Genomic DNA, 16,153 nt, shown 5'->3' with positions numbered 1-16,153 from the left:
TATTTGTGTTCTTAAATAGAATTTAGCTTATTACATTTTTAATTGTTTAAACTGAATGACTTTCTCTGCGGCTATGTCCTTATATAAGACAGGGACACTGAAGAGACGAAAATGAAAGAATTAAAAACACTTTGAGTTATAGTTTTACGGAAAAAGCTAATATATATCTTATGGCATGGACATTATAGCATAATATGCGAGATGAAACTTCTATCCAACATGTGTTCATCATGACATACCTCGAAAACACGGATAAGCCTGACACTCATCAATGTTGGTGTCACATTTGTCTCCGGTGTATCCAGGTATACACTGACATTCGTAAAACCCTGATCCCCTGGGCTTGTTTGGATGAGGCACACAGGTTCCATTGTTCTGACACTGGCAGACGACCAAGGATACAGTGATATTAACGGAAGAGGTAGCTTGGCATGCGTCCGTGGCTTTGAGGAAGAACTGCGTTTTTGCATCATTAGTAGCGTTCCATATTAGTACGTTATCGCGCACCACAGCCTTGGTTGGGCTTCCGTCCATTAATGAGACCTTGGCAGGCATGCCTTCCGGGTCTACGACGTCAACAGGCAACTCGAGGGTCTCCTGAAGCACTGCGAAGTACTTGGTAGTTTGTGAGAATTTAGGTGGAATGTTAACTAAAAGTGTGAAATGATATCGAAGTATTAGTGACATTTTTATATAGCGCACGTATGGACGAGAAACGTATCCATGGAGGAAAAGTGACAGATATACAAAGCCATAAAACTATTCCTGAAGAATTCAATGTCGTAAAAGTGATTAGAATTACCTTGACGCTTTGTCCACGCGTTAGCACTTACTTCTGGAAGGCACTGATAGCACCAGTCAAGAGGATTAGTCTCGTTTGGAGCGAAGCAGTAACGATTAATGAAGCAAGAATTATTCTATTATTTAAAAAAGACAAAAAATACAGTCAAAAAATATAGTCGCTTCTCCTCCTCCCCCCCCCCCCCCCGGCCTTCCCTTGTTCTTTTTTTTTCTTTTTCTTTTTTTTTTTTGCATTCTTACATGTATTTTTCGTCTTCTTCTTTGTGTGGGTACCAATAGAGAAGATTCTTACATACACTCACCAGAAATTTTTATCACATTTCCAAACACCTAGTTGTCTGTCAAAACCACCCATTTCGGGTCGTATTTCCAAATCTGTTTTCCATGTTTGGAAATCAAATCAAACTTGTCTCACGCCGGTATTTCATAAGTATCGGTACGTTCTTTATTACCGAGGTTTTGAACTGTCCTCAGGGTATTTAAGTAACATTATACTTGCCTTGATAGAGCATCCTGTAGACACATTGCAACTCATGCAAGCCGAATCATAGGATATAAATGTGAGATTTTCATTGCTCTTGTGTTCACCGTCGTTCGAGACGGATATCATCAGTCCGGCCGCTGGAGTCCCTTGATCAGTCTCATGGAAATGCCCTTGCCTCACTGGTGATTCAGGTAAATAACAGTCTGCAAGCACCAGGTCTGTCATCATACCAGGAAATTTTAGCTCGGTATTGTTTGGTGTCCAGGAACCACTTACTACCTTCGCATAAGTACATTGAAAACACCAAGTGAGTCTTTTTTTTTTTAATAATTCTAATGGGAACTAAGAGATACAAATAGTGCACCATGTAAAACACTCTGTCATAACATGCCACTTCCGGGTTATTACAAGTTATGCAATCTCCATGCCTTGTCTCGGAGAACGAATTGGGAAATGAAAGATGTTTTTTTTTATTTTTTATTTTTTTCGGTTAGACCTGAAAAACGTTCTTTGTCAAATCAATGCACAAAACCGACGAGTTAACATTGCTGGCGCTCTTAATTCCAAATTGTTGCAAAGAGCAGAACTGAATAACTCCTTTCGAAACCGAAAGCCACCATCTAATGCTGACATAAATCGTTTTTAGTCTTCCTTTACACACCACAGTTAGTAGACACTTTAACCAGAAGACTAAAGTTATCGACATATATTGTGTGTAAGGTCAAAGATGAGTTCCCTGGTCCTTGAACCCAAGGATCTTTCTTACCTAAATAACGACTGTTGAAAGTCACTTTCTCCTATTTCAGTGGTTTTCAACTTATTAAAAGTTTTGTTGTTTATGAGTGTGTACATGTTATATTCATACCAATGTTTGGCCAAATATTATATGTAATTAAGTACCCAAGTGCCAGCTGCTTACCTTGAATTCCATCACGTGGCAGGTCATGTTTGTAGAATTTAGAAAATCAGTTCCGAGGACTGTAACCTTCCTACATGGTCGTTTACGCATATCGCATAAACCATCACCTTGTAACCTAGCAATGGCACAAAGAGTGCAAATTAGTGATGTTAAAGGCAATTCCCTGAAAACCATAAACAATTAAATTATATTATATGACCTGTCAAGTGGAAAACAGAAGAAACCAGATTGGAAAAAAAAGCAATCAAATCTTTTAACTATTGCCAAATCAATTTGCTTAAGTATTAATGAATGGATGGATGAATGGATGGATGGATGGATGGAGGGAGGGAGGGAGGGATGGATGGATGGATGGATGAATGGATGAAGGGAGGGAGGGAGGTAATGAGTGAGGTGGATGGATGGATGGATGGATGGATGAACGGGTAGATGGATAGAAAACCTCATTTAACCACGGTAGTAGCTTTGAACAAAAATTACAATACATTGCACTTAGGTTCTTCCCAAAATCTGTGAACTACAAGGTGTATCTTTTTAGATTACCTTGAAATTGTTGGTTTTTGGTAAATGGACAACGAGCAATCCTCAGCTGTGTAGTCTTTGTTACAAACACAGGAACCATTGACACATTTACCATTAAACGTGCAGTCATTTGGACATAACAGTTCAGCCACTTGTTCTACAAAAGCATCAACTGTAGAATTCTTTTCACCAGTGTGATTTGCAAGCATGGATAAATTCCTGGCTCCTAGTTTTCCACACTCATTCATTAACAAGGCCACACTTCCAGTTGCAAAAGAGAAGTCTCCTGTGTACTTTTAATGAAACAACACATGAACAAAAAAAGTATTTCCATGTGCATTAGGCTACTACTCTACATTTTTCTGCCGATTGCTGCTTTTTTTTTATCAACATGTTAAAATGAAAAGGTTAAAAGTTAGTCAATGGTTCCATTATTCACAGGTGACAAATTTGCAAAGTCAACATTTGTGTAATCGTGTTCAAGGAGACAACATTTTTGCGGAATGCGAGGAATAAATCTCTGATAGGTCGTTGTTTACCTTTTTGGGGGCTGCGTTTCGTCGTTAAATGCCTAGAGATTTGGTTGTGGACCTCACAAAAAAGTTCTTCTATTTCGAAAGTGACATTTAAGTTCAAAATGTTCAAGTCGAAAAGTAAGGTTATAAAACGTAAACATCAACAGGATTCGATAGATGAATTTTTCACTCTTTTATTTCACAAAGGAGATGTAGATCGCGACGTTTCGACTGCTATACTGCTCGTCTTCATCAGGCCATGAGGTCAATTGTTGCGAGTCGCTATTTGAAGCATCTTTGTTCGCTGCTATTGGTGCATTACGATCCTCATTATCATTCCGACTTTGTGACGCTGTTACCTCATAGGTCCGCATTCTAACTGACCGCCTGTTGTACTTTCTGATTGCAGGTATCCATGCTTCAAGAATTTCGATTCCACCATCTGTATTGAGGTTATTTGGATGAAATCTTATATGGATTGCTTCCTTGACCCTTCGTGTGTACCAGTGAGGGTCACAATCAATAAACTTGATCTCGTCCCAAATGGGTAAATGCCCCGTATCTTTTGCCTGTTTGGCATTTACCCATTTGAGACAAGGTCAAGTTTATTGATGGTGACCCTCATTGGTACACACAAAGGGTCAAGGAAGCTATCCATATAAGACTTCATCCAAATACATCAACAGACGTATTGGAATCGAAATTCCTGAAGCATGGATACCTACAGTGAGAAAGCACAACCGGCCGGTCAGTTAAAATGCGGACCTATAGGGGAACAGCGTCACAAAGTCGGAATAATAATTAGGATCGAAATCACCAATAGCAGCGACCATGGTACTACAAATAGCGAAACGCAACAATTGACCTCATCCCCTGATGAAGGTGAGCAGTATAGCAGTCGAAACCGGTCGCGATCTACATCTTAAAGTGACTCCTTCGAAAGATAAAAGGGTGAAAAATTCATCTATCCTTTCTTCCACCACGATGAATAATACACACATTTTTTAAGACATCAAAAGGATTATAACGAACTTATTTTTTAATATCTGTATCTTGTTAATCTAGGTATACAGCTAAGATTATATTGTCAGTCATGATAGACGCTAAAATAGTCATGGGTTGTTCTTGTACGGATGTGGGGAACGCAAGTACCCTTGGGTAAGGTGTTAAATTTAACTTCCAAAGAAAGCATACTAACCTCGACATCAGCCGAACATGTATTAACTAGTGCTTGTACATTTACTCCGATTTTCGCACAAAGTTTACCAATCTTAGTCTCGGATATCCTCTGAGCACAGTAACGCGTAGCGTTTTCCTTGGGCACTGATCCAAGCTGTACTTCTCGTCTTGAGCGTATGTGCAGCTGGGGAGTTTCTTTAAATAATTGGATGTCTTCTTCAGTAAGATTATCCAAATAGTGGACATCCCTTTTCTGTCGATCACACAAGTTTGTAGGTGAAGTGGGATATACGGGCTTCATTTTTTTTCTGAATAGGGTAGGAAAAGCCGCTTCAGATACACTCTCGCACTTAGGTTTGTTGTATTCGCCTATTTTTGGACATAGACACGCCTTGGAATACTGGATATCGCCATCCTGTACATCAGAGGGAAGAGTATCAAAAAAGCTGTCCTTGGACCCTAGTCTATGAAAAATAATTATGATTAAAAAAAAATAAGAAACAAGCAAACAATTCTTTCATTAAATGAAAATATGTTAACTTCTTCACGTCTTGTTTGGTAAATCTTGATTGTTTAATTAATCCACTGTAACCATTCTTTTTGTGTGTGTGCAATTTAACTGCACTATTGTCATCGTCATCAGCACCATCATCATCATTGTCATCCTCATTGCAATCATTATCATAAAATTAAAGCAACTAAAAGCCAACTAACAACAGATATATTTACAAGTTGAGTTTCTAAACTACCTAAAAAATAGTGTTTGTCTTTGTTTACCTCAAATTGTACCCGTATATATCTACTTGTGCCTTGACATTGGGTCCATTGTACAAACATAGCCCCTTTTCGTTATTAATATTGCTGGCCCTTGGTGTTTCGATGATGAGATCAAGTCCCCAGTAATTCCTTCTTATTACAACTTTGGAGCCTGAAGGAAACAGGACCTTAAAAAGAGTACGTTTATCGTAAATATCAACAGATATATTTCTAAGCCAGATACATTAAAATCACAAACAGAGTCTACATTTGTGCGATCCAAGAAAATAGAACCCACAAATCGTTGTTTTAAAGCACAGCTATGGCGTATGCAAATCGCACTCTTACTGACTACTTGTCAATACATATAGTATATGTCATGAAGACTCCAATTGCTTGGCTTATATAGTTTGTAGCCATCATCAGCCATTGTTCAAAATTAAATTTATGAGACTGCAACGTAAATGGTTTATGTTTACGCTACGGGGTCGATTTAGCGAGACATAAAATAGGGTATAGATGATGACCACTCTATGACACTGTTGATCTGGTCTCGTTGGACATTTCCCAAGTCGTTTTCTGGTTTGGGTTAGGCCTGTAATAGGACGTGAATTTTAAGTTCAGGTCTGAAACTGGGCAGGCCGGGAGAAGAACATATCGTGCTTTGAAATAACGTAGTGTTGTCTAGAGGATATTTGCGCTCCCCAAGCCAAATCATCGGAAGTAACGCTGCATTATGTATATAAAGAAAGAACGACCAAAGGCAAAAACATATAGTGACAAAAACTTACTTCGTACTCGCCATTTATTCCCTGTATGACATTTTTAATGGATATTCCTGGTGCCAGGCAATTCTTGCTTCGTTTTTTTACTGTTATTGGAGTGGTAGTGTCCCGAGTCAGATGGTCGTTGCAACAGCTAAACTCGATGACGTCATTGTGATCTCTCAAAATTGCGCCACAATTACATGTTACAGTATTGCCGGAGTTGCAAGCCCATTGCCTCGTCTGAACCTGGAAGAAAAAAAACAGCGCCTTATTGTGTCTGCCAGAAGTATAATTCGAAATATCAACGCATACATAGGATTATTCTTCGGCATTGCAGCTCCCCTTATGACCAGTTTTCTCTCATCATATCCAACGGGCTTTCGTAGATAATTGTTAAATAGATTCCATAGTTATATCATAACTATTTCTTACCTCAAAATATCTTTCGGTGTTTCTGTACAAAAGGAAATCGCCGATGCCCATAAAATCGAACCAGCTAAAATGGCATAAAAGTGGAGAGTTTGATTGTTTGTTTTACGTGTGTACCATCCATTCCCTTGTTAAACCGCAAGCTATATACATGTTCATGTTATGATGTTAATTAATTCTCAGTATCAGGAGAATCAAATATTCCAAAGAGTGGAAAAGTTGAACAACATGTTGAATGATGAATGAAGGTTGTAAATAAAAGGTAGAGAAAACCATCTCAAAGGCCTAACATTGCATTATGAAGCTGTCAGTTGGGGTGAGTCAACGAAAGGAGAATGAGGCGAGGGCGAGAGTAAGCGGGATCTGGGGAAGGACGTTCTTTCTTCACGCCGTTCCCAACCTATATACGCGGCTCGACTACTACTTACCGAACACCTTGAACAAGCTAGCTTAAAACACCATTTCATGGAGAATGCAAGAATAGCTAGGACTTGAATGATAAAATAGTTAACTCGCTACGGTTTCTAATGTATAGATTTAGCCAAGCCTAAAAACGGCGCTCCTGATTGCAATAACTGACTGTAAAGGGAAAAGATAAATAATTTTTTTTTTGATCAGAAACTCAAAAAATGATCAATTGTGAGCATGTAATTGTCAGCGTGTGGGTTTGCGATTTTTTTCAGTTAAATTTTAACAAACTTTACCCAACAAGCCTAACCAAGATTGTAGAAATTACGTACGCAATATATCAGGGACTTTCCAAGGGACGATTGTACAAGGAATATGTCAAAAGAAAAGTTAACAACGCGCCAGGGGTTAATTTGCGCCGAAATATTGCCTATTGCCTTCCTTCTCCCCCAGAGAAATAACGTGACTTGAGCCCGCGATCCAATCGGCAAAAAGTAACTGGTCAGCGGTCAACTTAAAAAAAAACACGCAACCTCGATGAGCCAGCGATATGGTCACGTGATACTGGTCAGCGGATAGCTTGTTGTAACAGTTGTCAATAATCGCGTGGACGCCAAAAATCAAAGTTGTAGCTATGGTAATGGTGCTATTCTCTTAGTTTTCAAGGTATTAGCGTACGGACGGACGGACGTGCGTACTACGTACGGACAGTCACGTGATAACCAAAATTTTTCAGCTCGATAGGTTACCAAATTTTCTAAGGTATGGGGCTCTGTTCGCGCTCCTTCGGCGCGTAGGAGCTCCGTTATCAATCTAGTGCCCGTGATGGTAAAACAAAGTAAACAAACAAAACAAAATGGATGCTTACCTGCCATATCCACTAGGGTCCAATACGCTATAATGAGGGTCTGTGACTGATTTGCAAGTGTATAGGGTATTTGATGGCTTGAAGACAGAAACCTGAAACAAAGCGATAAAGCAATACACTAGATGCACATTTGAAAAGTGATGTTATATTAAAGAAGGATAGACAGAATTTGACAATTGAACCAAGTTTGAAAGAAGCAGGCTGACGCCGAAAACGTCTTGTCCATTGTTACTCTAGCCTGGGACCCTAATCTGTTGGTCGGAGGTAGACTAACTATTGAAAGTAGTAAGGGTCGCTTACCGGCGGAGTAAACCAATCACATCGCTGGGAAATTTGCATTGACCAAGCAGAAGACCGTATTTTGCCCAAGTGACCAACAAAATAAGCAAATTAAAAAAAAAAAAAACTCAGTCCCCTAACCAGAAGTCACTGTCACTAATACACTTATTTCGCGCCAGTCCACTGAACAGCAGAAAACGAGTCAGAAATTCACATAAAGGGGTTTTGTGCATTAGGACACAGCAAGAAAAGCGAAGGCACATTTGATGAACAGTTTGATGCAACACGCGACTAAAATTTCATCTTTGGAGACCAAAAATTCTGGTTTAGTAGCCATAATGGTGAATATACGAAAGATCGCTATATTTGAACCGCGGAGAAAGACATGAAGACACCACTGATCATCGCAGTTATACACACAACATAAGCTGTTGTGAAATTAAAGTTTGAAAAACAAAACAAAACAAAACAAAACAATCAGGCCTGAACGGGATTCGAACCCATGACCTCCGCGATACCGGTGCAGGACTCTGATATACCAACTGAGCTATCATGGACACCGGGAGCTGGGTTCGTAATATACCCGTAAATAGTAAAGAATTTGTGAAGCTTTAATTTTACAGCTGCTTACGCTGTGTATAACTGCGATGATCAGTCGTGTCCCCGTGTCTTTCGCCGCAGTTCAAATATATGATCTTTCATACATTCACTTGTATTCTTCTCTTTCTACGGGTATATTACAAACCCACACAGTTATAATTATAAAATGTTTAAACAAGCAACCGGAACGATGATCCTGCTGGTATACGTTGGATCAATAGTGATCTAATCGGCTTCACATATAAAATGAAGAATACAAAAGCAGAAACCGACACAACGTAGGAAAAATCGTCCTACGTTGTGTATGTTACTGCTTTTGTATTCCCTATAGTTACCAGCTCCCAGTTGTCTTGATAGCTCAGTCGGTAGAGCACTGCACTGGTATCGCAGAGTTCATGAGCTCGAATCCCGTTCAGGCCTGAACTTTTTTCAGGCTTTAATTGCACAACTGCTTAGGTTGTGTTCATAACTGCGAAGATTAGTCGTGTGCTCGTGACATTTTAACTGTATTGACGATCAATAACGGTTATTTTGTCACACATAATGTCCTTCCAGAAAATCCTATATTGAAAGATCTTTACTTCTCAAACAATAAACATAAAAAAAGAAGTCAATCCATCCTTTTTCCCGCATCGTAAACTTCCAAATGATTAACCGTTTTTGAAATCGCCCTATGTTACATTGCAAACCCTTGAAACTTGAGTGGGACATTTACGTCTAAGGACTGTGTCTCTTGTAATGCACGGATCCTTCGTATTTGCGTTAGCAGACATTAGCTACGTATACAAAGTTAGCGCCGAAGAAAGTCTTGAAAATGTTTCTTTTTCAAGCTTTTTGGTATAATCATTTTTGTTGTTTTGTTTTCAGATGATGTGCATTCAGTCTTCCTCACACAAAATTCCTACAAATGATCCTAATCATATTTGAACTTTGACTCAACGATCTGGCGACTAAGAATTTGCATTTAGCAACTTTGAAGGAATAGTAACGGTGGTGAGAGAACTCCCCACCAAATACAAGTTATATGCATTGCCCATCAGGTTGACGGATTTCAAGAAAACTACACGGCCGAGCCGTCTACGTACCCATATTGTTGGAAAGTCAGGTTGATTGTTCCAAAAGCAACGACTGTGTCTGTAGAAAATATCTGGAATGATAACCTTCAATCCTTCTGTAGCTCCGGTTTCTGGGCAGGTAGCCTTTAGTTGAAGTGTGATGGGTTTTATTCCTTCTAACTGTATCTCGCATTTATCTCTGTTAACTAGCTGAATTTCCGCTGGTAGCCAAAAACTTATCATTGGCCATCCTCTCGTATTTCTGCGAGCCGGTATTGTTGGTGTTATAGTGACTGCTTTAACGGAGAGGTCACATGTGGTGAATGTCAGTATAGAAGTAGGGTTAAGCTGTGGAAAGGGAGCAAACAAAAAAGACTATCATTTGAAACATGTTCATTTTATTTCCACTTACAAGGTGGTTCAGAGATCCAACAAGTCCAACAAATTACTCTAATTTTTACCTGAATTCCTGCATAAAATGGTTTTCGAACGGTCTTGGGTAATGACCACCTTTTGAATGACGTGGTAAAAGTAGCGGATACGTTGCACGTTATCTGTTGACGCAAAAGAATGAAGTATCTTATTTTTGAATTCAAGAGTTCGAATTGGGAGTGGACAAGAGTCATTGTCCGCATTGGGGGTTGACGTGGTATGCCAGGATTCAAGCAGGGAACTTTCTGGAATCCTGGCACACCGCGCCCCAAAGCGGACAATAACTCTTGTCCATTCCCAGGACAATATAAATTTCTTTTTAACAGAAATTCTAGATCTTAACATAGTAAATGGTTTGAACCCAGGAGTATCATGTAGTTCGTATAGTGTGATCGTAGTGTGAGGGTAGTTCTGGTAGTTCTGGAAAGTACCGTTGCTGGTGACTGACGTTTCGCCAACCTGAGCGGGTCATCTTCAGAGTCAAGTGTTTTTTGTCAGTCGATGATGTTATAGGTCTGGTCCGTTGAAAGTGATTGGTCAGTTTAGCCATGGTGGTATTGGCTGTAGGGTCGTGTAAAGTTGTCATCAGTTATTTGTCGACAAAATAACCACAACATTTACTGGGACTCTGCTCAATGCTTAACCTACAGTACAAACTATTTTCAACGACTGACTCTGGAAAGCTGGTACACTAACTTAGAACAAACGCCTCTTAACAGTTGTCAACAACTACCGGCGCCTTACAAACGACTTATTCACGACGGAAACGAAACAGACAAACGGACTTCGAACAGACCGACTTAATTTGACCAACAATAGACGGACCTAAAATCGACGAATTTGACCGATCAATGACTGATGACAAACTTTACACGAGTTTTTCAGCCAATACCATCATGGCTAAACTTCCAAGTATAAAAGCACACCGAATTTAATAAAACAATTATAATTAGTCCTTAATTAGTCTCGGCCCTACGGGCCTTGCTGGCTCTTTTTAATATCTCATATTCAACGCGCGCTCATGGAATAATTGTTAAATACACAAGATAAACTGTGTACGTGCATGCTACGGTAGATGAAATGTGCTTTCAGTTTTGTCTTAAGTTAAAAACAAACAAAATTAAGGGTAAGTTCTATGTGTTGTTTTAAAGTGTAAGCTATTACAGAACAGGTATCAGATACAGCTTCTTTTACTAAACCAGTTGGTAAAATTGTTGATACAACCTCTATCAAGTGTGACAGCTGGGGACTGCCAAAACTGTCAGGAGAGCCAACAATTAGTTAATTCATTAACCAGTAATGATTCTATGACTGAAAAACGGATGACGAAACGGATAAGTTTATTAAAGTGGGCTACCATAAGCATTTATCGTTTTGAACAAATTAAAAATTGACATCTTTAATTAATGGAAATTCGTTTCATACGAAACTCGGGAAATGGAAAAATCGCCGAAAGCTATACTAAAGTTGAGAGACGGGCGGAACCAGGATCAGACATCAGCGAAACCTAGGACACGGAACAGGAAAATTAAATCGTCGGTGAAGTTTTCAATTCTTGATCGCTTTAAAGCTGCTTCGTTGACGATTTTAACCAGCCGGTCATAATATGAAAAGTGCAATCCGATACAAATGAAATGTTAGCACTAGTAAAGATGGCTTCGAGTCCACGCAAGGTTGACCGATATGAAGAGCTGACTTAAGTCACAGCCTTCTGAATGTTTGTTACTGAAGGAACCTCTACAGAATCATCCTAATTTATGCTGTTACAACTTGCAGTTGCTGGTTCGACGGTTTTGTCTGCTAAAAGGCTCTGACATCTGACGTTGGTAGCTTAAAGATACCGATTTGTACGCGCTAAATTTTTGAATGTTTGTGGCCGCTCAGTTGCACTACGTAGTCTTCGGGAAAATGAACATCAAGCAATCTACCGATGCTGGTTTTCCCAACGGAATAGTTTCACGGCTGTATTTTTCCTGGTTGAAAGCCACCAGCTGAAACCGTGTCGGACAAGAACCTGCCCAGTTGCTTTTTGCCCACTGGCGAACGCATACACCAGATCTGTTCGTCAGATCTTCATTTCTGGTTTACTGCCAAGTAAAACGGACCTATTGGCTCATTCTTAATTTTATCAGAGCTTTGGAGAGAAAGGCCGTCTGTGACCAATTTCACTGTTCACTGTTCACTTTGTTTTCCTTTCTCCGTCCGCCAAAGAAGAGGTTCACGGCCTGTTTCAGGATCCTGTTTCAGGTCTTCCCGGCACAGCTTTCTGGACTCATCTCTGGCCCAAAAGCCAAAATGCGACGAAAGAAATCACCATTGGGTTCTTTGCAGTCGAACTGTCTGGTTTCAAAGAGCTTTCCTTATTCCTCTTCTGCTACTTCCCGAGTAGCGCTTTGCGTTTTCCGAAACCACTTTGAACGAGACTCATTCGTTTTCGGCGAGGTAACGTCCTCTCAGAGAAGTAGAGGTAGCAGCTTCTTTAAATTTGACATGATGTGAGTGAACTCGATTCGTGCTTTTCACCATTTTCTTTTGTAATATGTTAAAAAAAAGATGAAAAGTAGTATGTCGAGTTCCTTTGCAGTCATATCTTCTTGTTCTCTTGTTTCGTCTATTGCGGAGCAAAACAGCGTCGAAGTTCTTGTCGGACTTCGTTTTCTTGCTTGGTGCTTGGTTTTGTGCCGAGATAAAACCTTCGAGTTCTCGATTGTGACACTGTTGCGTTTATCATCTTGGTTGCTTACATCCCTCGTACTCTGTTTCCATTAATCGCTAGAGCTGGTTAAGCATCACTTTTAGTGCTAATGAAAATTCCCAACTCAAGACTTTCAAAGTCAGCTATCCTTGAGTTTTACAACAAAATTTTCGAAAGATTCCGTCCTCGTCCACCATCTTAATTTCAAGTTCAAAGGGACACCAGTTAGTGTGGGATCATTCGGGACGATGGCCTGTCCAAAACTGTAAGAGAATATTTGACCGGCAATAGAGCATACTGATTGGTTGATTCTAGTCATTGGTCCTCTGACTGCCTGAGACGTGTAATAATATAATTAAAACAACAGCAACAGCAACAGACACTTTAACTCAAAAACTTTCATTAAAAACAGGGTTTCAATAATAGTGATGACGTTCAATATTAAGTTTAGACGAGCAACAATCTCCATAGATTGTTGGTCTAATCAATTCAATGGATGTAAATTTCTTGACTGAGGTCACTTTTGCTTATTGACGGGGCCTCTTATAAATCGCTTATTTGAATAGGGCGCCTATTTAATATATAGATGTAGGCTAGCTATCTGTAAAACCAATTTATTGCAGGAAAAAAAGATTGAACATGTTATTTGCCGGCTTATGGTCGGTCCGTATGGTGCCGGAAAAACTGTGACCTCGGTCACAGTTTTTCACCATACGGACCTCCCAGCCGGCAAATAACATATATATATTCTAGACTCGAATATGTGATTGTGACGCAATAGAATCCTAGAGTATTCAAGCCGCACACAACACGCGGCGTACACCTGGAATATTCGTGTCGAATAAGGTGGAATACGCTCCGTTCATAATCGCTCGTGGATTTTCGTTAAAGTATACCACACATCCGTCGTACTCCTAGAGAATGATGGCGAATCCTTTTTTCAAAAGAATTTTATAAAAGGTAACAGTTCGGGTGCATAGCATTCTCCTGGAAGCAAAATTTTGACTACGAATTCAAAGTATGTGCAATCTGCGCATGTATACGTTTATCTTCGAATACGTGATCTTGACACCAAAGCTATAGAATTCTAGAGTATTCATGTATTCATGACGTGTACAACCGTGACGTAGACCTGGAAAATTCTTATCGAATATGGGCATACGGCAGGAACATGACCGTGTATTCGTTCGTTGACCAGAACAATTGTACTGTTTTGGTTCATGTTGTCGGCGCAACGCATGTGTTTTGCTTGAGTCAAGAAATTTACACACTTTGTTGTAACTTCGAATTCCCCTCATTCGGTTTTGACTGACGTTTTCGGGATAATCACTACAAAGCGATTTCTCTTTGTGTGACCCGTCTCGTCTAAAGTGGTTAAGTGCTGCACAGCACGAAAGCACAAGTTAACCTGACATAAGCCTGCGATCCAATCGAAAACCAGCATTGGTCAGCGGTCAACTTCAAAAAAAACGTGACCTCAATGAGCTGTAACCTTGAGCCCGCGAGAGTCACATGATACTGGTCAGGGGATACCTTGTTTTGACAGGTGTCAATTAATCATAAAATAGACGCCAATATCAAAGAAGTACACGGTAAACCAAGGCTACATGTCTCTGTCAACCTATTATTTGGAGTATGGGCGCCATGTTGCGCGACTCCGTCGCCGTCGTCGTGCGTACGCGCCCACGAGCAATACCGCTAGCCATGATAACCATGAGAAACTCAACTCATGGGTTTCCTTTTCTTTCCTATATGAGTGTGGGGCTCCGCTTGGCGGCCCTTTGGACCGCCGGAGCTCCGCTAAAAACAAAGTCACTCGTTGGGGAGCGCTTCTTAAATAAAGGCTCCCTGAGCCAGCTCATGGATGAATAGTTGACTTTTGCCTCTGTGGCAAAACGAGTCTTTGTGCAGAACTATTCGTATGAAAATGTATGTCACCTGTACGTTCACTCTCTTGAAAATCAAGTCATTCTCATGTGAAATGTTCTGCACGAGCATTCGTTCTAAAAAAAAAAAAAAGGCAAACAGTAACCCCGAAGTGGAAGAAAAGTCTGCACATGAGCCAAGTGGCCCATCAGGTTGGCACTTATCCCGGTTTCTGTAGCATAAAGCGACTTGGAGTATTTCTACTACCCCCCGGATGGGATGCTAGTCGATCGCAGGGTTACCCCGCAATATTAAATTTGCCAGTATTTATTTATACACCTGAGTGGAAAGAGGCACCGTGAGAGTTAAGTTCTTGCTCAAGAACACAATACAATGTTCCCAGCCATACGAATAGTTCTGCTCAAAATAGAAAAGAAATACAAAAATCGAATAGCAGGTTGTTTACACAGGCAGCCTATAAATTTTAAAATGGATAATAATTAATTTTGATTGCAATTGGAACATTGTTATTATATTAACTTGTACATGACGTAGTGTCAAAGAATAACGACAATCTGTTTCAAAATGAAATCATTAATTGAGAGTTCACCATATTTACCAGTTAGTCCAAAATATTGACATTATAACTATGTATATGAGTCAGCAGTGTATTTTGGGTCAAGGTAAATTGATTATGGTCCTTGCTCAGTTGACATTATGACACAGCTGTATACCAATGAATACTATTATGCAAAAATTACAACACATGATCTTGAAATTTATTTTAGACAATCAACTTGAGAATGCCAGGACTGCCAAGAGTATTTTGCTCAATTTCACTTAAGTGAGACATGGATATTGGCAAATTCGTGTTTACTTTAAGCTAAGTCAGACATAAACAATTTGATTTTAGCTTGCGGGTAGACAGGAAATCTATAGGAAATAAAAGTACTTCCTTCAATACTATAAGAATAATTTCAGACAGTTTTGTTTCAATCATGAACCTGAAGTGAAGTGAATGTTTTTACTTAAAATTTATAAGGTTTTTTTTTTTCCTTCTATAGAACTATGTCGATGGGGAGGAGGAAGGGAAGTAACAAAGTTTTCTGCAAGGAGGCTCTGGCCCAAGGACAAAGACCAATCCATTTTACAGTGTTTTTGAGAGGAAAGGCTTTCCTGTCATATACATGTAGCTTCTAGCCTGAAACCCCTTTTCACAAACCTAATGTGGCCCACTAGATCTTATTTCTGGGATAAATGATCAATTAATGTTTGAAATCCCTGTCCTATTAAGTCTTATGATACCTCCAGCCTGAAAAAAAGTGCACGTTTGGTCAACTGTAGGAAGCAGTCCCCCAGCTTGGTGCAATACAATAATATGGGTACTACATATTGTACTGCATGCAAGTAAAATAACAATAATTTTCTTTCTTGGAAACAAAAATCACGGTATTTTATTCCTATATATCTTGGTAATTGTTTGTGCTAATCTCACTAGCAATGCAGTAATATTCAAAAGGATTGCAGATATGTCTCTGCTAGTAAATTTTTGCAACGATTACAGAACATACTTATGTT

At 39.6% G+C, this 16,153-nt stretch overlaps 1 protein-coding gene across 5 annotated transcripts in view; it reads right to left on the bottom strand.

Moving 5' to 3' along the window:
* LOC145498343 (von Willebrand factor D and EGF domain-containing protein-like) overlaps positions 1 to 16,153 on the bottom strand; it is a 48,100-nt gene that overhangs the window by 22,785 nt on the left and 9,162 nt on the right. For all 5 annotated transcript variants that reach the window (XM_081478260.1, XM_081478261.1, XM_081478262.1 and 2 more), the window contains exons 5-16: positions 10,044 to 10,136; positions 9,613 to 9,930; positions 7,649 to 7,740; positions 6,376 to 6,439; positions 5,968 to 6,189; positions 5,198 to 5,364; positions 4,440 to 4,884; positions 2,748 to 3,019; positions 2,205 to 2,319; positions 1,301 to 1,564; positions 803 to 917; positions 240 to 650 (exon numbers count right to left, since the gene is read on the bottom strand). In XM_081478260.1, coding sequence (XP_081334386.1) covers positions 240 to 650; positions 803 to 917; positions 1,301 to 1,564; positions 2,205 to 2,319; positions 2,748 to 3,019; positions 4,440 to 4,884; positions 5,198 to 5,364; positions 5,968 to 6,189; positions 6,376 to 6,439; positions 7,649 to 7,740; positions 9,613 to 9,930; positions 10,044 to 10,136 — 2,578 coding nt within the window. The remainder of the gene's footprint in view (positions 1 to 239; positions 651 to 802; positions 918 to 1,300; positions 1,565 to 2,204; positions 2,320 to 2,747; positions 3,020 to 4,439; positions 4,885 to 5,197; positions 5,365 to 5,967; positions 6,190 to 6,375; positions 6,440 to 7,648; positions 7,741 to 9,612; positions 9,931 to 10,043; positions 10,137 to 16,153) is intronic.

The sequence above is a fragment of the Orbicella franksi genome, chromosome 9 (genome assembly GCF_964199315.1).
Source record: "Orbicella franksi chromosome 9, jaOrbFran1.1, whole genome shotgun sequence".
Classification (NCBI taxonomy): domain Eukaryota; kingdom Metazoa; phylum Cnidaria; class Anthozoa; order Scleractinia; family Merulinidae; genus Orbicella; species Orbicella franksi.
This window is presented reverse-complemented; position numbering and strand designations above follow the sequence as displayed.